Genomic DNA, 24,725 nt, shown 5'->3' with positions numbered 1-24,725 from the left:
GAAAAAAAATGAACAAATTAAAAGTATGCATAAAGTTGGGAACATTATTTTGATCATCTTTTGTTCAATATTGCTTATCAAAATATTCACGCTTTTCGAGATATAAAGCGTCAAAGATTTAGCATTCTAGCCCCTTGTAACCCTTTATTATGTAACATATGATCATATTATTAGTACATATTGTTGCAAATCGTTAAGTTGAATATCTTTGCTTCAGTAATGTATCACAAAATATTGATCATTAAAGAGTTAAAGACGAGAGACTTTTGGCCCCTCTATGCCCCTAATTTGAAGGGCTAACCCCATTTTCTTTATATCAAATGAAAGATCTTACTATATTGCACATTTTTTATTATATATATCTTAACAAAATATTAACCAGTAAAAAGATATAAAAGAAAACGTATCAATATTTGCGAGATGCGTATGAGCCCATTTTTGGAGCCCAGGCGAGCGTCGATGCCTTTTCACCTGGAAAGCTGTATATGCAAAATGTCACATCTACTATCCTTCCTCTACCTTCACTGAAAATCTCAAGTCGATATCTTCAGTCGTTTAGGAGGAGATCTCAGGACAAGCTGACCCTCTAAAAATCAGAAAATCGTCCATATCTCACGACCGGAAGTGACGTCATCAACGACGAAAATTTCCGACAAGGTTCAGATGAATATCTATCAGAACTGAAAGTTTGGTGAAAATCCAGAGAGCCGTTTCCGAGAAATCGCGTGCACAAAATCGGTAAGAAAAATAATAATAATAGGGAAAAAGAAACCGAACGAAAACAATAAGGTCTTCCGTTGGAGACGAAAGACCTTAATAAACAGAAGAAAATCAATAGGTCTTTCCACAGAAAGGTGGAAAGACCTAATAATAAGAAACAGAAGAAAATCAATAGGTCTTTCCACAGAAAGGTGGAAAGACCTAATAAACAGAAGCATTTCAAGAGGTCTTTCCACAGAAAGGTGGAAAGACCTAATGATATGAAAGTACTAGTATAAAAAGGGAATCGTTAATATTGATTCCATATACTAGTATGTAATACAATTATAATGAACAATTAATCAAACTCAGTCATTTTTCCCTTTTGTTTTCACTTTTAAAAACGTTTGTTAAATTATCCCTCGATTCTAACTGTCGTTGATGTCCCTGGTATACCCAACAAACAAAACAGTAATTTTTATGTATTTATAGGTGAATTATTTTATTACAAATGAGTAACTCCATGAAAAATTCAATAGATATAACAACGTGAGAAGACAACGGGGATAAAAGCAGCCAAAGCAATCAGCTCACGCATCAGACGTCGGTCATAATCGTTTGTTTTTTTTTGTGTTTCCTGGAAAATGAAAATAACAAATATAATCACGCTCAAACTATAATGATATAAATTGGGAGCAGAGAAAAATAAACACAAACCTCTAAAATATAAGCTATAGGTGAGATAAAGAGTCGTGGAGGAGTAAGCATCCTTGTCCCACCGTCCGCGTGTTCCTGGCCTTGTCATTAATCGGGCAAATGGAAAAATTCATAACATGCACAGTGAAAAAATAAGGCTGACAAAATGCACGTCTTTCTTTGATTGAATCATAGATTGTTTTTGCTTAAAAGGTCATTGCTTCGACCATACCATTTGTAAAATGTTTATTTCAACGAGATTTTTCAATATACTTGTAGTTTCAACTAATTTTTCAATAGTTTGCATAGATTGAGAAAGTGTTTCTTATGCAGAGAACGGTCATGTTTTTGCCATGCACATCGAATCAACTGCGAGACAAAAACTCTTGTGCAGGTGATCATAATATTTTGCTAAATAAATAAGGGAAAATGACGATAGAAAAGTTAAACAACAACATTATTATCATAAAGTTTTGTTGTTAAGTTTCCATTTACGTCTTTTTTCTAATAAAATATTAATTTATAAATCAGTTATGCCCGACTGTGGTATCTTTTATTTCAAGTTCAAATGGATATACCCCGGTATATCGAATCAAAGTAGGAATGCAAATGAATATTGTTAAGGTTTCGTCAAAGGTCAACATGTCTAAAAAATTATTTTTACAATAGCTCCAAAACTATGTGTGGTATAAAGTCAAAACGTTTACAGTTTATAAATATATCATTGATTAATAGATAGAAAGTATCACTTGATGACAAATATTTTTAAAATGATATTTCTTGAGAAAAATTGTATCAGAAAATGTGCATATTTAAAGAAAAATGCACCTGATAAATTCTGTCTTTTTTGTGAAAACCATCATTGCAGAAATAATATATGTTTATCATTAAAGGGCAAGTTGGACGTGAATGGTCTCTGAAAGGCTGTTATTGAAAGCATGACATGTATAAAGACACGACCCCTATAGAATCCGCCATTTGCAGTGTACTTTCACTTTCAAGCCTTAACATATTTGGTCAAAATAAACACGGAAAACAACTTTCCAGAGGCTATCCAAGTCCAACTTGCCCTTCATTGATAAACATATTTTGTTTCTGCAATAATGGTTTTCACTAATAGCGCTGAATTAATTAGGTGTATTTTTTGAAAATATGTGCATTTTAAAGAAGAATTTATCTCAATTAATATTTTTTTCAAGTATATCTTTTATCAAGTGATACTTTTTATCTGTTAATCAATGAAAAATTTATAAACTGTAAAAGTTTTAACTTTATACCTCACATAGTTTTGGGGCTATTGTAAAAATAAATTTTTGGACATGTTGACCTTTGACGAAACCTTAATTTAAAAAATCCGTCCACATATGGCAGGAGCAAAATGTAATATTTTCTGCATGTCATCTCTCTACCCAACCGCTGAAAAACATTGAAACAATAAACGTGTGTGCAACTGCTCGTATCATATTGTCACTGACGACCTAAATTCATATCTATTACCTTCTCCCTCTTCAAGAAAACTTGTATCGTTATTATTGCTCCAGTGCACCTGTTTATTGGCGCTAAAAAACGACGATTGTTCATACAAAACTCATTACATCTCAGTGATCAGTGCATGAAAATTGAATAATTCTCGATATCAACATCATATTCCTCAACCATTATATTACTTTCCTCCTACAGTAGGGTGACAAATGTTTTAAAATAAAGCATTCCAATTTATTGTCTGCTGACAATAGTTGCACTTGTATGTAAAATTCCTCTGGATACAATATTTTGCCAAGACGTAGGGTTCTCAAATGTTGTAAATGACAATATGTAGAAGGCAATATGTTAATTACAAACATCACGCATATTTTCTGTTAATTTATTCTACCTCAGTTCAGATGCTAGCAATAAAACTTTTACCTTTAACAGAAACGCCTTCATAATGAATTTTGCTTCAGTGTCAGCTTGGACTTGTTGCCAATTATTGCAAGCTTCGCGTCTATTCATAAATTGTATCTATTTATACTTGGTCATTTTCAAAATGGGTACAACAATGGTAAAGCAAAATATACTTGATTGCAGATTTCACTCTACAGAAATTAATATAACTATAGAGTTCAGGACCAAATCAAAATTCTACCAATATTATTATTTTGAAAAAAAATTATAAAGATGAAGTCTAAATTTTTAGTTTATTTAAATCCCATAAAATCTAAAAATATAAAATACAAATTTATAAACAAATAAATATCTTCTTTTAATTAAAAATTATAAAGTACTGTAAACCAACTTTTATTCGCGACGACTTTATTTCGCGAATTACCAAGAATAAATTAGTTCGCGACGATTAATTTTCGCGAACAAAGCTATTTTGGACCTGTTGTTAATAGGCATATAGACCTTAAGAACCGGTTCGCAGCGAGAAATTTTCGCGATGACATAGCTCTCGCGAACATCGCGAAAATTTCTCGCACGCGAATAAAAGTTGGTTTACAGTATACATTCTTGTATTTGAAAATTAGAACTAAAACACTTAAATTAAAATTACTGTTAAATACAATGTTCTTTTTAATCAAATACATTTATCACAAAAGGGTATTTATATAAATAAAATACCGTAAATCTGGAATTTTTTACGTCGATTTTATTTTGCGAATTCGGGTTAAAATGCTGTTGATTAATTTTTACGTTTCAAAATTTTGCGAATGACCGCTGCTTTGTATACATTTTCTTATTGGTAATCTATTTTTAAGAAAAATATTTTTGCGAATGCAATGAACTCGCAAATTTGCTAAAAATTAATCTACAGCAAAAATTTCCAGATTTACGGTAATAAAAATTTGTTTTTATTGCATCAAGAACTCTGTGTATAAATACTAAAGTAAATGTAAATAATTGAAACAAAACTAAAGGGTAGTTTCAATCTCCAAGATGCCTTGTCCACAAAGAGTAACATATTCTTTTGGCAGTTATCCTGAAAATAAAGCCATAGCTCCATTATCAGCTGTACAATTTCTCTTTCGTCTCATAAACAGAAAACTGACCAGTCAGCAAGGGCCCCGCCATGGGGTAGAATTAAAAGGGTGCAGCTTACGGAATGATTAAAAAATGTATGAAGAATAAGCAACAGCAACTGTATTCTTAAAATTTCAAGAAAATTCCTGAATATTCAGAAACCTGAAAATAATATCCTTGTATTTATATTAGGCAGTAAAGAACAACTTAACATTGAATGTATATTTAAACAATTATAAAGCTTGTGTTATATAGAATGCCAGCCTTCAATAAATGCAAATATCATGAAGGCTTGACCTTAACTTCAAACAAACAGCAGTTGCAGACAAAGGTTTTCATTAATCTTGAAGTGACAGATAAAGAAAAGCCTACTAAATTTTCTGCAGCAGGCTAGATAATTAATCCCTAGGGATAAACTGTACCTCTCTCATCATTTTCTTCTAAAGTTACAATAAGAACTTTTTCAGTATTAATGATAGAATGGGGTTTTTATACAACTATCTTAAAAATTAATAATATTGTTGAATTAACATAAAGTGAAAAAAAAGTAAATCAAAAAATCTTCTTTAATCTATTTCTTGTTTTTAGAATTCAATGAAATCATAACTATTTAACAAAAATAAAATATAAAAATTGATATCTAAATCCACATTTCAGAGTGTTCATAGCATTCCAAATTGACTTAACTTCAAAACAAACTTGATTTGCAGACAGAGGTAGTAATTCATTTCAATGTGACAGATAAAGATAATTCTCTGGATTTTCTTCAGGAGGAAAGCTAATTAATCCCAAGGGACTCATAGCAGCATTCAGTTTACAATGGGAACATCTTCAGCAGTAATCTCTCTTTGCCAATGCATTCTTATATTAAGTTAACGAATTTACCCCACCACCCCAGCTCCAAACCAGGGGACATAGAGAACCAAACTTAGCATCAAAATATGTATTTCTGCCTACTGAACTATCTTACCAAATTTGTACTTGTTTGGGAAACCATTAAAAAAGTTGCCCATTCATTCTTATGCATAGTTAAGGAATCTATCCCACCACCCCAGCTCCAAACCAGAAGACATAGAGAACCAAACTTTGCATCCAAATATGTATTTCTGCCTACTGAATTACCATGATACCAAATTTTAACTTGATTGGGCAACCAGTAAAAAAGTTATTAGAAAAAAACAGAAAATTTGTGGACGGAAGAATGACAGACGGACAGCTAGACAGCTAGACAGACGGACAGACAGAGTGATTACTATAGGGCACCCGCAAATCCTTGCGGGGCCCTAATTAATCCATTACTTTCTCCTGATACACTAACTTACCTGGAATAGGTATTATCAAAGAGTAGTGTGTAGATCCCCGTCTGTTTGGCTGTCAGTTCTCCACGGACGGCCTGTTTGTGTGAGTCACACTTACAAGCTGGTACCAGGCAGTGAGTGATGGCAGGGTCCGGTCTCTCAAACTCCATGTAGGTTACACTAAATATCACATCCTGTAATCAAAGCAGTCAAATAAAGTAACACATACATACATGTACATTTAAATGTATGGCAATATAAATAATTTGTGAATGTGATAAAATTTATTATGAAAGTTAATTATAATTTTGTTATGAACCAAGCATTTAATAAAATTTATAATGAAATTTTTTTAAAAACATCATTAAAATTCAAGTCTATTGATTCAAAATTTCATTGGCAAGTATGGCATCAGAAAGTATCTTCAGTTTTCACATACGTGGATAAGAAACATACAAAGTCTCATCCATTTCATTAGGTCTCATTATTTAATTTTTGAAGACAGGGACTGGGTTAAAATAATCTTTTTACCATTATTCTAATAAGAGAAAATTATTACAAAGAAGTTTTAACAAATGTAAACTTAGTTTTTTAAAAGAAAAAAATCAAGTTGAAAGCAAATTGAGTTGATGTACTTGAAAAGTATTTCAATATAAAGTCATTTTTCATTTTAATATATTATCAATTGCTGCATTGTTACTTCTTTCTGAAAAATATCATGAATTAATTTGTTGGTCCAAACCTTGGGATGGGATCTAAATTCCCAGCATAGTACAGTATTCTGCTTGTCAATGACTACAGGTATGGCATGACTTTTTCCGGCCTTTACCCAGAATTCACTGGAGTTGTTCACTTCCCCTTTCTCCAGCTCTTCTGCCTTTATGGTTATGCCCGTTGTGACACTACAAAAAATTGAAAACATATATTTTTTTGTTATTTAGAAATTATAGAATTGCAAAAATGCTCCTAATTTAAAAAAAATGAATTTCTTATTTATGGAACAAGACTTAATTAATTGGTAATAAAAGCATAAGCATAAGATCAGGTAATTACATGTACTATACACGCATCAGTGTTATTAATTTTATTTACAATTAATTGATACACATTTTCAAGTTATTTTTTGATAAAATAAGTTGTGAGCAGATTTCTTTTGCAAAAATCAACAAACTATACTGCAAGCAAACTAAAAGTGTTTATAATGTGTAGTTCTCTGTGTATGATAAGATTGTCATGCAGGAAAAATCAAATTTTTAAGCAGCTATTCAAAACAATGATTCATATTCATATACTGAGTACAATAAAAGCCATTAAATGAAGTTTCTATACTGAGTAAAGTACTTGGGATCTGGGTCCTGGTACTGGAATTCTGAGGAGGAAAAACTCTGTGATCTGGCCACTTCCTCATCACTCACCAGGTGGAAAATCTCATCCTTAGAGAGAACTTCATTTCCATCCCTTAAAATTCAGTAAAGAAATATACAGGTATCTATATGTTCCACATGTGTGATATGCTTTAAAGGTCATAACAAAATATATACAAACAATAAAATAAGTCACTAATTTACATTATATAGAAATCAGTAGCATGCAGGTAATAAGTTGAAAATACATGTACATTAAGCATCTAGTCATTCTAGGATCATTCCTCATTTAAGCATTAAGCAGAACTTGCAGGAGCAATAGTTACGGCAAGATACCAGCGCCAGACACAAGGTACAAGTAACATTTACATGGACACATATTAATGAATCCTTACCCCACGCTTCCTTTCTTCACCCTCTTGATCTCGTCCGTTTCATTTTGTCCAACGACGGAGATTGATATATTGGCAGCCACTTGACCCGGTATCATGACCTCGTCCGGCCCCACTCTAGTGCCCCCTGGGTCACTCTCTGGGATGGCTGAAGCAGCTGGCTGAACATCAGAGCCTTTGATTGGAGTGGAGGTACTCTGGGGAGGAATAGATAGGATTGGCTGGGGTAGTGTTGTATCTGTTATTGCTTCAGTCTGGTTTTTGCTATCTGTGTCAGGTTCAGGAATTTCTGTATCTATTCAATTTAACAATGAAGATGACAACAGGGTGATAATGTTTTGATTAATTTAAAACATTCATGATACTAAATTATCTTAAAATGAATTTAAATGCCTCAATTTTAAAAATTATTCATACACAAAAAATAACTTTTAATATATACAAGTTTATATTTAAACATTTAAAATGGGCTTTCAAAGTTAACAGTATGATATCTTGAATAAAAATCTTTTGTTCAAAGTTCGTAAAATAACCGTTACATAACACAAGTTATTTAAACAATATGTCTATCAAGAGCAATGAAAATAACTATATCAAATTGAGTTCTTTATCTTCACGCATGGCTCTGAATATTTCTAAACACATTTTATATCCTAGGTAACTCTATGGAGTGAGTACCTGTCTGCTGACTCCTGATGAGTTTAGCTGAGGTCTGCTCCTCTTCACTTGAGTCCTCCAGTCCTTCATCGTCCTGTAGTCGGCTGATCATAGAGGAACTCAGGGCATCAGACTTGGTGTATTTCTGGTAACAAAGATTACAGGCTCGCGACTTCTTACTGAAAGACAATATTACCATTTACACAATCCTAGTTTACAGCAATCTCACTGATGTTTACAGCAATATTGCTCACATTTACTGCACTTGAAAAATCATATCCTGCTTTTTTTATACAGTGTATCTGATGTTGGTTAATTAACATAGCATTCTATTTTATTAATGAACTAAAATTGATCTGTGAAGTTTTTACCTACAGCCAAAAAGATTTCTTTGTATAAATCTGCATTAGAATAAACTGCTTGAAACTCTAAAACATTTAACAACTGTCAAAAATTGAGTCTATTGCTAGTGTCATTTTAGATTTCATGCATTATATAGTCATAATTTTATATTAAATGTACATATACATGCTATCATTTGCGATGAAAGTAAAACTCTTCATTAATTTAGTTAAGCAAAATATTTATGCTTGTGAAATGTAGTATCTCTTCAGTATGCTGTAGATGACACATCGAATATAAGCAAATGTACATGTAGAAATGAAGAACCAATAAAAGAATTTAAACCATTTGAAAAGCAATGCAAAAAAGAAAGTATCATATGATTTTTTTTTACCTAGTATCATGCTTTAAGCTAATAAAAAATAAATTGAAAAATAAATGTTTATAAAGTAATTGAATTCTACGTAAAATATACAATCCACACTCTATACCAATCACTTGCATATAATTTCAGTACTTCAAAATTTTGTGAATTAACAAATCTATACATCTACATGACCGTGGATCTCGGAATGTTTTTTGTGATTGGATAACAGCTATTTCTTTAACAAACTCTGGACAACAAGACAATTTAATAACTAGTGCATGTATTTGCATGTATGTACCGAAATGAAGAATATGTCAGCAAAACAAAATCATAAAATGTGTGAGTTTATTCAATTCTTGTAAATTTATAGTGGGTCAAAGTTGGAACTCTTCTCATGTTTCTATAATCACAGTCAAGGATTACACTTTATGCAGTTTACCTATAAGTTACATTCAAATGAAAACATTTTCTTGCAAGGTGAATCTTATCTTGTTGTTGTCATCTAAATAGCTCTCACTTGAGCAGGATTATCATGAGCCTTAATTCTGGTTAACTTTGCAATCTCAATCCTAAATGTAGTACTATAGTATATTTACTATAGTTTTTGCAAAACCCATATTGTAACTCATAATTGCAAGAACATTGGTAAAAATACTACATTTGCACTTACATTTAGAAATATTAGGAAGCAGTCTAAAAGGCTTATATTAATCTTACTTGACAGAGAATTATAAAGATGACAACAGCTAGAAGAATAAGAAAATGTTTTCATCATCATTTTTTTTAATTACTGCTCTGCAGTTTATTAAGCATCAACTGCCTAAGCCCAGGTCATATAGTATGATTTGGGAAGCTATTAAATTCATTCCTGAAATACATAACAAATACTATAATATTTAAATCAAGTATATTTTAAAACTTATTTCCAATGATCCTAGTTGCAAATTTGAGGCATAGCAACCCAGATTTGCAAACAGGTAATGTCAATTTGTGAAAATGTTGTGCACCGATTCCATTTATATACATATAAGTATCATATACACAAATATATACACACTAACCTGCTATAGGTGGAGTCAACATAATTGTTACTACAGTTATGACAGAAGACACCCCCACACAATCTACAGTGGTGCTGAAAATAAAAACATAATTCAAGGTAAAAGAAAAATAGGTTGTGTTAATGTCACAATTTTTTGTCTCCTGAAAATATGGGCTTTAGTGAATTTCATATAGTATAGGAACATGCATGAATAATTTTGTAAATACAGTGTACATGTATTTTTTTTATAGCGAATAAATATAGACTTTACTTAACAATTCTTTGTAAAAATTTTACGGTTATAACGAACTCGGATATAGCGAATTTACGGATTTAGCGAACTGATTTTGATTTAGAGGTAAAAAATAGTAAAATTTACATCTTTTATAACGAATTTTCAAAATTCTCGAAGGTAGATATATTGAATTGACTTTATTTTTAGTAAGTATTTGCAAATTAACATTCAATTTGTAATGAAAACCTCAGTTAGTCACGATATGTTTTGTAATAATTGTTTCCTAACCATATTCGGTTTTAATACAAAGGCAGTGAATATATACAAAATTTCTCGGATACAACATAAAAGCAATATACAGATCCCCAGGACTTCGCTATAACAGAGTTTTACTGTATATATTTAAATGTATGAGAAGGCTATGAGTTCACAGTGGTCAGTATAGTTATATAGACAAATCTTACTAAATAGACAAAACCATAAGCATTAGCACTTTCATTTAAAAATCTTTAGATGCTTTACAATTAAGTTTTTTAACTGTCATCTGTATATATAGTAAATAAAATATAAACTGCCTATATTTTCTTTTAAAGTGCAATGAAAATCTTATTTTTCTGCATAATACAAAAGCAGTAAAACAATCAACTATCGCATTCTAAACCAGTAAATGTGCACAAACAAGAGAAAATCTTTAAAACCAAAAGTAATTTTCAAGCAAAGGTAATGAATAAAAGTACTAACCATAATTTGAAATAATCCAAAAAAAAACAAAAAAAATTTTCTTAATCATAAAAAATCTTTGTAATTTCATGATAAAAACTCTAATCTCTCAAAAAAGAAAGATTACCATACATAAATAGTTTTGACATTTAAAAAGCTCATAAAAAAATCAGCTCAAACATAAGTTTTAAATAAACAGAACATGCACCTTTCTAACCATGAACGTGAACTCTTGTTTACAGCCCAGGCATTTAGTGACTGTTTTCTCGTCCATCCATTTCGCAGATGACTGCATTTTCTGTTCATACGCTAGACGATCCGTTTGCTGCCACAAAGTATCTTTCTCCCTGGGTAAACAAAGAAAAATTAAAGCAGTAATCACAACTAGCTACAAGCTTTAACCTTAGAGTGTATTAAAATCTTTAATTGTGATGATGCAATATAAATTTACAACACTTTAAATGTTCTCCAGTCCAATCAGTCTACGATGCATAAAAAGATTTTGTATTATTCAATTTATTGTACTACTCTTTTGAATCAGTGATTTATAAAATCCTAACAGGTCCTATCTTAAAACACGTAATCTATAAATTGTGTTAATCATCAGTCATCAAAGATGACACCTCTTCGGACCATCTCTAACAGCAAGTAACAATTAAGAAATGCTTTATGTCATATAAACTTACTTTGTTAGTTGTACAATTTTCTTTTTTAACTGTTTCATGTCACTCTTTAGCTGTGATATTTCTTTGTCTTTAGATTCTTCTATAGATTTGAGTTTATCAGTCTTTTCTTCCTCTTTTTTCTGAAAAAAAAATGAATTCTAAGCTGTAATCAACAATGTTATGTACATGTACAATGCACGTGATATGGAAAAAAAATATTTGTGTAATAAGAGCAACTATTTTTAATATGGAACATTTTTTTTATTTATATATCATTTGAACTGTTTTATTTATTTTATTTATACCACTTGAAATCAAAGGATGATGAAAATATTTTTATGTAATTCTATCAACAAGCAGCAACCTATGCCCTCACCCTCAACTGAACACATGTTTTCTCTTTTGATTCTATATCTTTTATTTTCTGGAAAAAAATAAATAAATCTAACACTTGCAGGAACAACAATGCAAACCAACATAAACCAGGAAGTAATTATTATCAAAACTCACCTGCTTATTTATATTTTATAAAATTGAAACATTATTCAAAAGTATTCAAAATATAGAAGTGTTACTTTGATGACTCTTACATGTATAAACCAACAAATCAATAAGATAAGGCATGCATTTTTTAAAACGTGTTAGCACTAATAAGCTCAAGGAAGATGTCCAAGTATTTAAAAAATAATTAATTACCTCTGTTAATTCTTCAGCAAGTGCCTCTTTTTCCTTTTCTATTGATATTAATTTAGACTTTAGTTCTTCTAACTGTAAAGAAGTTAAAATCATTTAAATAAAATTAAAAATTGTCATTTGTTGAATGGAAATTGATTATAAATAGACTGGTTGATTACAAGTGTACTATATACATTGCATACAATTTATACATTTAAAACATAGAAATGCATAAAAAAAATACATATTAAAAATTTATAGCTAAATTTTCAAACAAGGACATTATACCTTTAAGCCATTGTTCATACTAAACCTGTCCATTTGTGTGCTTTTCAAACATTTATATATCACAGCAGTATAATTACAATAACTTTGGAAGAAAATTCCTTGATAGAAAACACCATTATGTTACCTGCTTCCTGCTACTTTCACTTTCTGTTTCCCTGTCCCTCTTCAATGTCGTAAGTTCCTCCTCTATGTTCTGCACCTGTACATCTTTCTCCTGAAGCTTTTCCTCAAAGCTCTTTACTTCAGCCTCTCTGGCAGCATTGCTCTGATGCAGGGAAAAGAAAACATTAAGAAGCAGTCCACCAAAAAAACAGGCAATGTGTGGCACATTGCATGTTATGAATTTTAATTATTTTTTGCATGTAGACTTATTAAAGCAAGTGTGGACTGCCTCTTAAATGAACAACTGTGAAATTACTAATTTTTTGGATCCATGTTTGATATGGGACATTATTTTTACTTGATATTTACCTGTAATGATTTCTCATGCTCTATTTGATCAGAGCTTAACTGGAAGTTCAGAGCTGTGATTTCCTGCTTCAGAGTCTCAATCTCTGAGTTTAGTTTTGTTTGAGCTTCCCTGTCTTCTTCTTTACTTTGCTTCATTGTCTGATTTTCTAGCATGGCTTCCTCTAAGGAGTGTTCTAATTGTTCAATACCCTGTGATTTGTCACTTAATCCACTTTCCAGTTCCTTAACTCTGTCCTGCAGAGTGTTCCTCTCTACTTCCATCTCACACACTGTTTTTTCCAGAGCTTGTATCTTATTCTCTACCTCATGTTTTTCACCTTTCCATTCACTGTCTTTTCTTTTTAGTTCCTCTTCAAGTTCATTCAGCTTTTGCTGTAAATTACAATTTTTACTTTGTTGCAACTCCTCTGATTCACTGAGCTTTTCCAATTTCTGTGCTAGTTCTGAATTTTCTAACTTCAACTTTTCTGTATCCTCTAGTAATTTCTGCTTTTCTTCTCTAAGTTTTTGACTTTCCTCTTGAATATTCCTAAGATCACATTCAGTTCCTTCTCTTTGTACTTCACTTTGACCAAAATCCTCTTTTAACTTGCTCAGCTCCTGCTCTAACTCCTGTTTTTCAGTTTCTGCTTTCTCTTTTTCACTGTACACTGTTTCTAATTCAGATGAAGTATCATTCAGCTGTTCTTTGAAGCTATGGAGTTCACTAAGCGCTTCTTCTAGTTTCACATTCAGGTCAGTCCTCTCAGTCTCCATTTGATCCAGAACTGTCCTGTGCTCTTTACTCTGCTTCTTCTTTTCCTCCTGAATCAGTGAAAATTCCCGCTCCACATCAAACAACTTTGTCTGTACAGCTTTCTTTTTCTCCTCCAGTTGAGCTTTTTCTTGATGCAGTTCCTCAGTTTCTCTCTGAAGTTCCTTATTCCTCTCCAGAATTTTCTCCAGTTCCTTTAACTTTTCTTCTTGTTCAGCTAATTTTATATCATATTTTTCCTTCCACTGCCTAGCCTCGTTTTCATGTCTTTTCACCATTTCCTCTAAAGCTGCCTTAACGCTTTGTAACTCCTTTATTTTCTCTGACAGGGAGGATACAACCTTTTCCTGCTGATTAATTTTCTCCTCCAAAGCTTTCTTACTTTCAAGATTACCTTCATTAGTTTTACAGCTTTGCTGCAGTTCCGCTTCAGTTCTTGTTGATTGTTCTTTTAAGGCCGTTATGTCACCATTTTTTAAGACTATCTCTTCTTGTAATTTGATGTTCTGCGCATTATATTCATCACATTTTGTTACTGTTTTCTGAAGTGTTGTTTCAGTTTCCCCTAGTCTCTGCTCTAAGTCTCTAATCCTGTTTTCCATGTCTGACACAGTCCTATCCTTCTCTACTATTTTCTGCTGAAGATCGTTTTGTTCACTCTTTGAGGTATCAATAACTTCCTCTAAACTAAGTTTTTCCTCCTGTAGTTTAGATATTTGAGCATTATGGGTTTTTATGGTCTGATGGCTTTCAGTCAATTTATTTTGAATGGTTGATTTTTCTGATAAAACTTCACTTAACTGATGTTTTACTGAATTTATTTGTTCACATAATGTTCCAACCATAGAAGAAAATTCAGGATGTCCATCAACAGATGGGGCCTACAAAATGAAACATTCTATCATTAAAGTAGTGCAAATGTTTTTGAATGTATTTCAGTGGAGGAAATTCAAATGCACTGGAGATCAAAGCAGAGTTTAATTCAAGAAAATGACCAAAAAATAAAGTCAAGGTCTCATGGTCAAAAACACTGGTATATATTTAAGAGTCATGCAAAAGACATACCAAATATGAAAATCCTACTTCAAACAAGACAAATGATACGTATAATGTTTTATGGAAATATTGTTTACAATTTGAAAATTTAGGTCAAACGTCACTACTTTTAAATTTGACATCTGTAATTTAAGGTCAATTTTCTAACCAAAATGTTATATTAATTAAAGACAGGTTAGCAAAAGTATGGGCTCAAGTTCAATATAAGACGAAAATAGTTCCAATTTTTTTTTTCTCGTAAGAATATTATTTTTTGCATATTCATCAATATTCATAAATGTACAAAATAAAATAAATTAGCATGTTTCGCATATGAATCAAATGTGAATATTAATGAATATTTGGGGCCATTATTGGTAAATTAGTTATATAAACCAATTGCATTCTATATTGTCAACCAATTATTATATAAAATGGATCATAAAGTACGAAACAAGATATGTATCTTACATATGATTTTATTTAAGTATCAATAAATTTAATGTGCACTTAGTAGTCATAAATGAACATTTGTTCATAAGCATGCTACTATGTCTGGTCGACAGGCAGACGGGTTGACATTATTATAAATGCTACTAAGGTTGACATTAGTGTAAATATATATTTCCAAGTCATAAAATATCATTTGTTCAAAAAAATCCTTATATGTCTGCTTAACAGGTCGACAGGTTGACAGGTCGACAGATCGACAGGTTGACAGGTTGACAGGTCGACAGGTAGACAGGTCGACAGGTTGACAGGTGGACAGGTCGACAGGTAGACAGGTGGACAGGTTGACAGGTGGACAGGTTGACAGGTGGACAGGTGGACAGGTTGACAGGTGGACAGGTCGACAGGTAGACAGGTCGACAGGTTGACAGGTCGACAGGTAGACAGGTCGACAGGTTGACAGGTCGACAGGTAGACAGGTTGACAGGTTGACAGGTCGACAGGTAGACATGTCGACAGGTAGACAGGTCGACAGGTTGACAGGTCGACAGGTGGACAGGTCGACAGGTAGACAGGTCGACAGGTTGACAGGTCGACAGGTCGACAGGTAGACAGGTCGACAGGTCGACAGGTAGACAGATCGACAGGTCGACAGGTTGACAGGTCGACAGGTTGACAGGTCGACAGGTTGACATCAATAATACTGTGAAGTTTGAAAGTAAATTTGTTAATAAATGTGCTTTTATATCTGGTTGACAGGTTGACAACATTATTCAAATGTATTTTGAATTGACAATAAGACGTGTTGACAATTTATATATTAAGCTCATTTATAGTAAAATGAGTCAGCATGATACACATTGTTGAGGTAATTTGGTTTCTGTGTCAAATGGAGATGTATATACATCTAACTGTTATCAGACATTGCGCATATATAATGAGAATAAAATTTAGTCTTTCAGGCATTCAATATACATGTATCTTATGATATAACCTATCTACCTGTCAACCTGTCGACCTGTCGACTTGTCGACCTGTCAAACCTGTCAAATTTTTGTTCTTCATTTCAACTGTGGACCTGTCTACCTGTCGGCCTGTCGACCTGTCAAACCTGTCAAATTGTTGTTCTTGATTTAAACTGTTGACCTGTCTACCTGTCAACCTGTCGACTTGTCAGCCTGTCGACCTGTCAACCTGTCGACCTTTCAAATTATTGTTCTGAAAACAATTTCATTTGTTTAATATTCATTAAAAAGTAATTTGCATTTAATGTTTTGTTCATATATTTATATTAGAATATAATTGATATAATTATACATGAATATTTATGATCTTACAAAAGTATTATAATAACAAAACCGATTTACTGCAGATTATGTGGATGGGACTATTTTCGTCTTATTTTGTACTTGACCCAAAGTATGCATAATTTTTGTATTTTGGAGGAAAATGTATTCTTTCTAATACACATGTATATACAATGTATACAGGGTACATTAAAATGTGAACTACCAGAAACCTCACCTTCCCAAGCTGGTTTTCCCCATCACCTGATACAACCCACTTCAGTGAATGGAGCATACTCTCTATCATTTTATCCTTTTCCTCAATAACCTGTAATTTTTCTTCCACTAGCCTCTGGTTTTCCTCCTTTGAATTGCTGACTAGTTCATTCTTATCATTGGCATGTTTTAGTTCTGTCCTTAGATTGGCACAAACTTGTTCAAAGTCATCTTTTTCATGAGAAAGCTGTGAAATTTTTTCATTTAATTTTACACAGGTATCTTTCTTGTCCAATAAAGATGATTCCAAACCTGATATTTTACTCAGATTTTCACCTAACTGTTCATCCTTTTCCTGAATAATGTCTGTTTTTGTCTTTAATTGTTCACTGAGGTCAGACATTTTGGACTCATGTTCATGTTTCATTTGTTCCGCTTGACTGGTAAGTTCAGATATCTGATTCTCCATCTCCCCTATACAGGTATTTTTCTTAATTAATTCAGACTCCAAACTAGCTTTTTCCTTTTCTAACATCTTAAGTTTTTCTACAGTACTATCATTTTTACTCACAAAATCACTCAGTTTATCATTTAATTCCTTTACCCTTTGTTCATTGTTTTCTTGTTCTCTAGATGCACTTTCTTTTATTTCTTTAAGCTGTCTTTCTAAGTCTTTCACATTTTCTTGCCATTTCTCCTCACTCTCAGATTTTTCTTTCTCGATTCTTTCAATCCAGACCTTCCTTGACTCACTCTCTTTCTCTAATTCCTCACACTGGACTTCAAATCTCAGTTTCTCTGCCTCGACTTCCTTCAGATTGCCGACCAGTTCCTGCATTTGGTTGACAGAATCCATCTTTGCCGACGCCTCACTGTCTTTGGTGGTTATCATGGTTTCCACTTTCTGAAGCAGTTCCTGGTTTTTTGTTTCCAGTGATTTTATCTTGTTCTCCTGACTAGAAATCAATTCTGACTTTTTTGTTTCTCCCTCTATGCTGGTTGACAGATCTGACATCAGTGTACGGACCTACCAAGCAAAGGTCTCTCACAAATTATTCTTATACACTGTACAAATTTAAATAAGGAAAATAATCCCTTCAATAAACTTTCAATAAATGCAGATACATTTCTTAAGTTTTATTTTTCAATGATGCCTTTACAAATTTAAATACAAGGAAACACCCTCTGGTAATAAATATTACTTAACATTTAGTTATAACAACACTTATTTCTTGATAAAACAATGTGTAAAGAAAAAAAATTAAATGATAGAATGTAAATCAATTTTAACTGTTTGTCCTTGGCTACCACATATTTTTAATTTCCAGGTGGTAAAACTGAATTTTAATTTCTATTCCATATTAGAATAGGCAAAGTTACAATTTATAACCTAGATTCATCCTGTGATAAAAAAAAAAACTTTTCCTTAATGGAGGTGAACTTTTTTGTTGACCAGTTAAAATCTAAATCAATCCTAACAAGCAGATACAGAAGTTAATCCTTACCTGCATTTGGAGATCCCCATTGTTCTTCTCCAGCTCCATGACCTTTGACCTGTGGCTGTCATGGCTGTCCTGATGTGACATCTCCAGCTTAGAAATTTTCTCCTGAAGTGATAACTCCACCTCTTCTTTCTTCCTTAGATCCTCCTCTAAGCTTTTCATTTCTCTCTGATGAACTTCTTCTTTCATTTTAATTTCTGTTTCCTTGGATTCAACTTCTAGACACATCTTATCATAGCTAGAACACAACACATAGAAATGTTTTTAATCAAGTGAAGTAAAGTGAAATGTATCATTCAAAATCTACCTGTACATTTCATCATCTCAGATCCTACACTTTAGATTCATTTTATCCAATCTTCAATAGGGAGGATACTATAGATAATCATTTTTCTCAACAACTTATTTTTGCAAGAAAGTTATTAACCTTTATATCTGTAAGCTAGGGGAAAATATCAATAAATCTCTTATTTTTGTACACCAGGTACTAAGGGTGAAACGTTTACTGAATTTTGTAAACGTTTAAACAAGCAGCAATAAACGAAACGGTACCGTTTAAACGGGAGTTTTTTTATGTGTTGAATTGTTATGGCTACTTACTCATAAAACACTAATTTAATAAACCATTCTTTCACTATAATGTTAGTATGAGTTGTCATTACTGTTTATTTGTTGGTTTTTATGACGAAAGATAAGGAAGTGTAAAAAAAACTGAAACTAGATAGCAATATAAAAATATAATACGATAAGATTGAGGAGTCCGGTTTACGTTCAATTTTTCAAAGCTCTATATTCAACATTATACCGTTATAAGCATGATACTTTTTATTTTCTTATCAATAAAGAGCAACAACAAAAGATTATTTATTCTAAAACATATTCTTGGAAAAATAAAATAATACATCGCTAGTTTTCACTATATACTCGGAAATCGGAATTAAATATGTTAGACCATATTGGTTTCTAGATAGTTTTGTATTACGTTTCCGGTATCGATTATAACGAAAAAAAATGATTGTAACAGACACAGAGTGTGTTTTCTTTAGTAAATATGAAATAAAACAACTTGTTTGGACGAAAGTTTTTTTTTTCTGATAGACATTAATATTAACCTTCGTGTAAACGTTTACTCAATTTGTAAACGTTTAGAGCAATTAATCGAAACATCGCCGTTTACACGTGTAATTGTTTCGCCCTTACCAGGTACATGTATATAATCTTTTATAAAATACAAATATACATGAAAATCACATTTTTGTGAGCTAATGGTCTTATATAATTACGAAGAAATAAAATTCTCCTGAGTAAAGTGTGATCAACATTAACATTAAACATTAACATTTCCCCACCTCCTCTGCAGTTCCTTGTTTTCTGCTGTCAGTGCCTCGTGCTGTGCCTTTATGTCGCTGTACTGACCCTGCAGGACCTCGAGGTCAGTTTTAGAGAGGACCACGGACTGCTGTAGACTTTTCTTCTGCTGCTCCAGAGCCTCTATCTGGTCATCGTATTCCTGTCTCAGACTGTTCTCTACATCATAGGATTCACTGAATGACTCGCCACGGCGATCCTAAGTATAAATGTTATCAATCTTTATTTTTTATTTTGTTTTAGTAGACTCATTTTTGCTAGCAAAGAATGATAATCTGCTATTCTTTTCTTTTCTCCTTGGCAGATTGGCCCATAACATAAAAGAGGAGAGGTGCAGAATATCATACTTGCCTAAGAAAGATGCATTAGACAATCATAGAGAAAGGGAGGATATGTTTTCTAAAATATTAATTTGAGAAATATGAATGACTATACTAGTATAGTATACTAATAAGACAGCTCAAACTGACCTGTATTGTTATACTGATAAGACTGCTCATACTGACCTGTATTGTTATACTGATGAGACAGCCCAAACTGACCTGTATTGTTATACTGATAAGACAGCTCAAACTGACCTGTATTGTTATATTGATAAGCCTGCTCAAACTGAGCTGTATTATTATACTGATAAGACTGCACAGATTGTCCTGTATTGTTATACTGATAATATGGCTCATACTGACCTGTATTGTTATACTGATAAGACCACTCAAACTGACCTGTATTTGTATATACTCATAAGACTGTTCATACCAACCTGTATTGGTATACTAACCTGTATTGGTATACTAATAAGACTGCTCATACTATCAGCTCTGCTTGGAGGATTCCAGTGGTGGTTTCCATGCTGAGTTTTCCTAAATTTATCAGAAAATATTCAATTATTGAGAAATGTTATCAATGTGGTCATCATTAAAATAAAAGGAAATTCAAATGAATAGGACAATCTTTTACATAGTGCTTTTTTAGCACTCTTCAAACTCAGGGTGAAAAAAAAATTGGTAGTTAGGTAGGTGGGAATTTTTTCTCCAGAAAATGTCAACGTATATATTATTGTGATGAGAAAAACAAAGAATAAAAAGAAATTTTTTTAAAAATTCACATAAGTTAAAAAAAGTTTGGAGATCAATGTGCCATTTGTACCCAGTTTGTCAGGAAAGGACAAACAAACAATTTTATATAAGATGGCTAAGCATTTTACAACATCAATGACAAAGATTTCCTCCATAATTGTATCTTTTACAATGGAGATTTACTTTGCAAATGATGGCCAGGCATTGTCAAGGTCATATCCCCTAGGAGCAAGGTCAAACTGGAGTTCACTGAGGTCATAAAGGTTACTGATCAAGGTGCTGCTCTTGTCATGGTTCAGCCAGATTGACTTTGGGTGGAAATAATCACTACAATTCAACACAATTACATTAACAACAAAATTATATATCCTTTGCTAGTTCTAAACAGTTTAGTTTCAAAATTCATCAGTCAGAATTTAATCTAACTGATAATATACAGTATAAGTGGAAATTTTAGCGAGAGGCAAATTTAGCGATTTGTTCTTAAAAATTGGTACTTTATTCTTAGCCAGTTGTAATTTTAGCCATTTTAAAATGATCACTATAGAAGCTATTACAGATAAAATGTAATTCATTTTTAGCAATATTTAATTTTAGAGATCTCACATCCTCGCTAATAATGCCAAAATTAAATCTTAGCTTGCTAAAAATTCTGCTTATACGGTATTAAATGAATAATAGTAACTTATGACTAAAATTCTATTCATGAAAAAAGTTCTTCGTACCTATTTTCAATATTCCAAGACATTAAATAAAGTTGAATTTAATTTCATCTTTTCTGAATATATTTTAATAACTTACATCAGGCAAGTATGAATTACCTCTTTTAAATTTTTAAATGATACTAAATAGAGTGAACATGGTGAACAGTTGTATAAGATAATACCTTGTAACTTTTCCATTCATGATACAAGCCTGTATACTGTCTGCCATTCTGTTGTGCATCAAACAGAACCTCAGAAAAGCTCTTCCTTTACCTACTGATGTCTTGTACTACATAAACGATTACGAGAAATTACAAAAAATGAACTGATATTTGTCTTCATTCTGAAGAACATTGCCTTTCAATAATTTGAATTAAACCAGTGATAAACACTTTTTCAAGTTTTTTCTTCCTTTTTAATTAATGTTTAATTAATGTGACAGAGAGCCTTAAAACACTTACATCTCCGAGGGTTTTACATGAACACTTACATCTCCGAGGGTTTTGACGTATTTAATCCCATCGTTGATCCCTTTGGTGGATCCCAGACAGTCACAAATATAATCCCAGTAATCCTTCTTCTTCCCCAGCATGGAGTATTTATCTGAACAACAAAATAAGTGCAAAAATAAAAGAAATTTATGTATTGTCATTGCTTTTGTCTTTTGTGGATGCAAGGACTAGCTGACACATTCAGTCACATAAAGTTTGGTCACCTGCTAAATGGCACTAGAGCTCAAAGCTCCATGCCAAACAGAATAAGTCATTACAAGTGAATCTTACTTACGTTAATGTAAACCAACTATTATTTGCATCATTTTTTTATTCGCGATTTGTCCATTTGAAATCAATCCGCGACATTTTATTTTTGCGACAGAGGAAAAATTCCTTACAAATACTAAGCAGAATTATTCATTCGTGGCGATTAATATTCGCGAGTTTAAGTCAGTCTCGAAACTCGGGAATATTTCTCGCACATGAATAAAAGTTGGTTTGTATGAAAAAGTTATTGTAAACGAATTTTTATCAAAAGTTAAAAATATCTGCAAGTTTCAACCTTCTTTCATTTGGAATTATTTCTGAATTCTCATCACAAGCCTATTCTCAACCGATGAGTTTAAGTAGAATGTTGCCTCAGTTCCAAATATTAGTAGTCACAGATGCGTTCCAAACTGAAGCATTGTGAATAATAGTTTGTAACTGTATATGAAATTTATTTCATGATTTTCTACTTTATGAAACAATGATGTAGAGACCTTTCATATTAGCTCTTAACAAGTACTCCAGCTTGGCACAGAATCTCTGAAGTTGTTGGTTGTCATCTGTAAGAGGTTGGTGATTGTCTTCAAAGTCTGACTTCAAATCAGCAATACACTCTAGAAATTTAAAGTGAATAATGAAATATTTACATATGCAAAATAAGTAACCCGAGGGTGTCTGGACACCATAAGTTCTTATATGTTCTTAAATAACCAAAGAATATTCATATAAACGAGAATTTCATTGATTTTAAAGTGAAGGGGTGGATTATTCATTTTAAGACTTAGAAGCTATTTTAGATAATATCTCCAACAATTTATTTGGTCTATTATCATGATTATGAAATCATCTTAGCTAGCCAAGGGTTTCTGATATGCTACTCTCCTCATGAACCCTTGGCATATGGTGAAGTCAAAAGACGGGATTGTTTTCGTCACATGATCTTGAATCTATCAGGTACGCACAGATTGCGTCATCGACAGAAATAAAGACGCGTGTTTAAAAAAAATTAAGTTAAATTTTTTTCAAGAATAATTAAGAAGCAATAATTTTATTTATGCTTATTTATAGTACAAATCTGAACTTCAATATAGATTTTCAATCACATATTTAGAAGATATTGGATGACACCATAGCTATTCATAGAATTGCATGTTATCTAACGGATCTTTTTTTACTTGCATTTTTCATCCCTGAAATTAAAGAGTCAAGAAGTATCCCAAATGCAAATATCGTCATTCACAAAAAGCAATTGCTGATTGGTCAACCGGGTGTACCAAATCCCAATCAGAACTTGAGATAAAAGACCCAACTTCTATCAACACCGTATGCCAAGGGATTATGAGGAGAGTAGCGTTTCAGAAACCCTTGGCTAGCGAAGATGTTATGAAATATGAAGCAGAAAATTTTGTGGCCTTTTTCACAAAAAATCATGATTATGACAAAAAATTGTCCCATTCTCCAACAAATATCTTCATAGTAGTAGATCGCAAAAACTCTTGGTTCTATATTCCACAAGACATTTTCATTTTCAAAAATATTTTACAAAGAAATAACTATCTTTATTGATTGAAAACTTACAAGAGTAGTGGCTTTTATTGTTTTACCCCGGTAGTCTTAATAGTTTTTGTAAAAAGGGCCAATGATCATTAAAAGAGTGAAAAGTTTATACCTCCTGTCTCCTCTTGCTGAAAGCCTTGGCTGATAATAAATAAATATTTTGTCTCCTATTTACCTGATATATCCTGTATTATTTTGTCATTCTGAGGGTAAGACACCAGTGTTGGAGATGATGACATTTGTGGACCAGGGGAGGGAGAAACTTGCTGCCTTCTGCCAGCTATTGGCACAACTGGTACAGACATGGTTACCTATAAAGGGAAAATGTTATTACATGTAATAAAAATAATTAGTAAATATTTTTCAATGAAGACAGCATTTTCCAAAAGAATAGTTTTTATAAACTTTACCTCTGAATTTCAATCATTCAACTGCTTTTATTCATCAATACCAGGGACCTATAAACTCCTATACTTAGTATATAGGTCTCTGTTCAAAAGTATTAAAAAAAGTATACAGTGTATACGTTCATGGTGTACATGGAATATTGAAACACAATCTCTAAAATAAGCCTAGTAACTAAGTCACAAGGAAGTAGATGCATGTACAACACTCTATTTAGACACGTCACATTTTAATTAAAAGTACACTGTATAATATGTATGATTTGAATGTTAAACTAGTGATATATAATTCATGTAATTGGTGATTAAAATGTAAAATTCGACATATCTGTTTACATTTGTATAATTTTTACGTGGATTTATAATACAATATTGTCTCACTTTGTCTGAAATATGATTAGCATCTAATCAAACACAACAGCTGCATAATTAAAAGTTAGGCATAAGTGGATGTTGAACTTGAATGCAAGATGAAAAGCCGTGTCTTGTTTCCTGATTAGATCATGGTGCATAAAATAACAATGTGTAATTATCACAGAGTAAAATGTACTAATTATGAATTATTACCGTCCTTTTCTTTGGTTTTTAATCCTTCAATGCAGTCTACATGTTGTTTTATAGTTTTATATATCTCATTCCCAAAACGAAAACAAACGTGTCACATGACCTGTGCTCGAAATAATATTAATTAACTCGTTCAT

At 32.2% G+C, this 24,725-nt stretch overlaps 1 protein-coding gene across 6 annotated transcripts; it reads right to left on the bottom strand.

Moving 5' to 3' along the window:
• Positions 1-4,215: 4,215 nt before the first annotated feature.
• On the bottom strand, positions 4,216-24,707 carry LOC134233584 (FYVE and coiled-coil domain-containing protein 1-like). Of its 6 annotated transcripts, none has more exons than XM_062715563.1 (24): positions 24,592-24,707; positions 23,796-23,931; positions 22,558-22,677; positions 21,793-21,905; positions 21,485-21,591; positions 20,782-20,925; positions 20,301-20,382; positions 19,504-19,721; positions 18,158-18,392; positions 16,675-17,679; positions 12,912-14,546; positions 12,565-12,705; positions 12,174-12,245; positions 11,854-11,901; positions 11,499-11,617; positions 11,021-11,159; positions 9,877-9,950; positions 8,843-8,860; positions 8,128-8,285; positions 7,453-7,744; positions 7,035-7,151; positions 6,436-6,595; positions 5,718-5,887; positions 4,216-4,354 (listed from the first exon to the last, which is right to left on the bottom strand). In XM_062715563.1, the coding sequence occupies exons 2-24, from the start codon at positions 23,923-23,925 to the stop codon at positions 4,300-4,302; spliced, it is 5,352 nt and encodes a 1,783-aa protein (XP_062571547.1). In that variant the 5' UTR covers positions 23,926-23,931; positions 24,592-24,707; the 3' UTR covers positions 4,216-4,299. The 6 variants fall into 6 exon arrangements, with proteins under 6 accessions (XP_062571547.1, XP_062571549.1, XP_062571548.1 ...); XM_062715565.1 differs by having other exon boundaries at positions 11,030-11,159; XM_062715564.1 differs by lacking the exon at positions 24,592-24,707 and adding an exon at positions 24,406-24,524.
• Between the last annotated feature and the right edge of the window lie 18 nt (positions 24,708-24,725).

This window comes from Saccostrea cucullata, unplaced genomic scaffold (genome assembly GCF_032062105.1).
Source record: "Saccostrea cucullata isolate Sc308-1 unplaced genomic scaffold, CSIRO_AGI_Scuc_v1 ctg902, whole genome shotgun sequence".
Lineage (NCBI taxonomy): Eukaryota > Metazoa > Mollusca > Bivalvia > Ostreida > Ostreidae > Saccostrea > Saccostrea cuccullata.
Note: the sequence above shows the minus strand (reverse complement) of the source record. Positions and strands in the feature narration are given on the sequence as shown.

Coding starts and splice junctions, on each gene's coding strand:
- LOC134233584 (XM_062715563.1), bottom strand. CDS start 23,925: ATGTCTGTACCAGTTGTGCCAATAGCTGGCAGAAGGCAGCAAGTTTCT. Junction 11,160..11,498: donor AAAATTGTACAACTAACAAA/GTAAGTTTATAT, acceptor TTGTTTACCCAG/GGAGAAAGATACTTTGTGGC. Junction 4,355..5,717: donor TTTGATAATACCTATTCCAG/GTAAGTTAGTGT, acceptor CTTTATTTTCAG/GATAACTGCCAAAAGAATAT.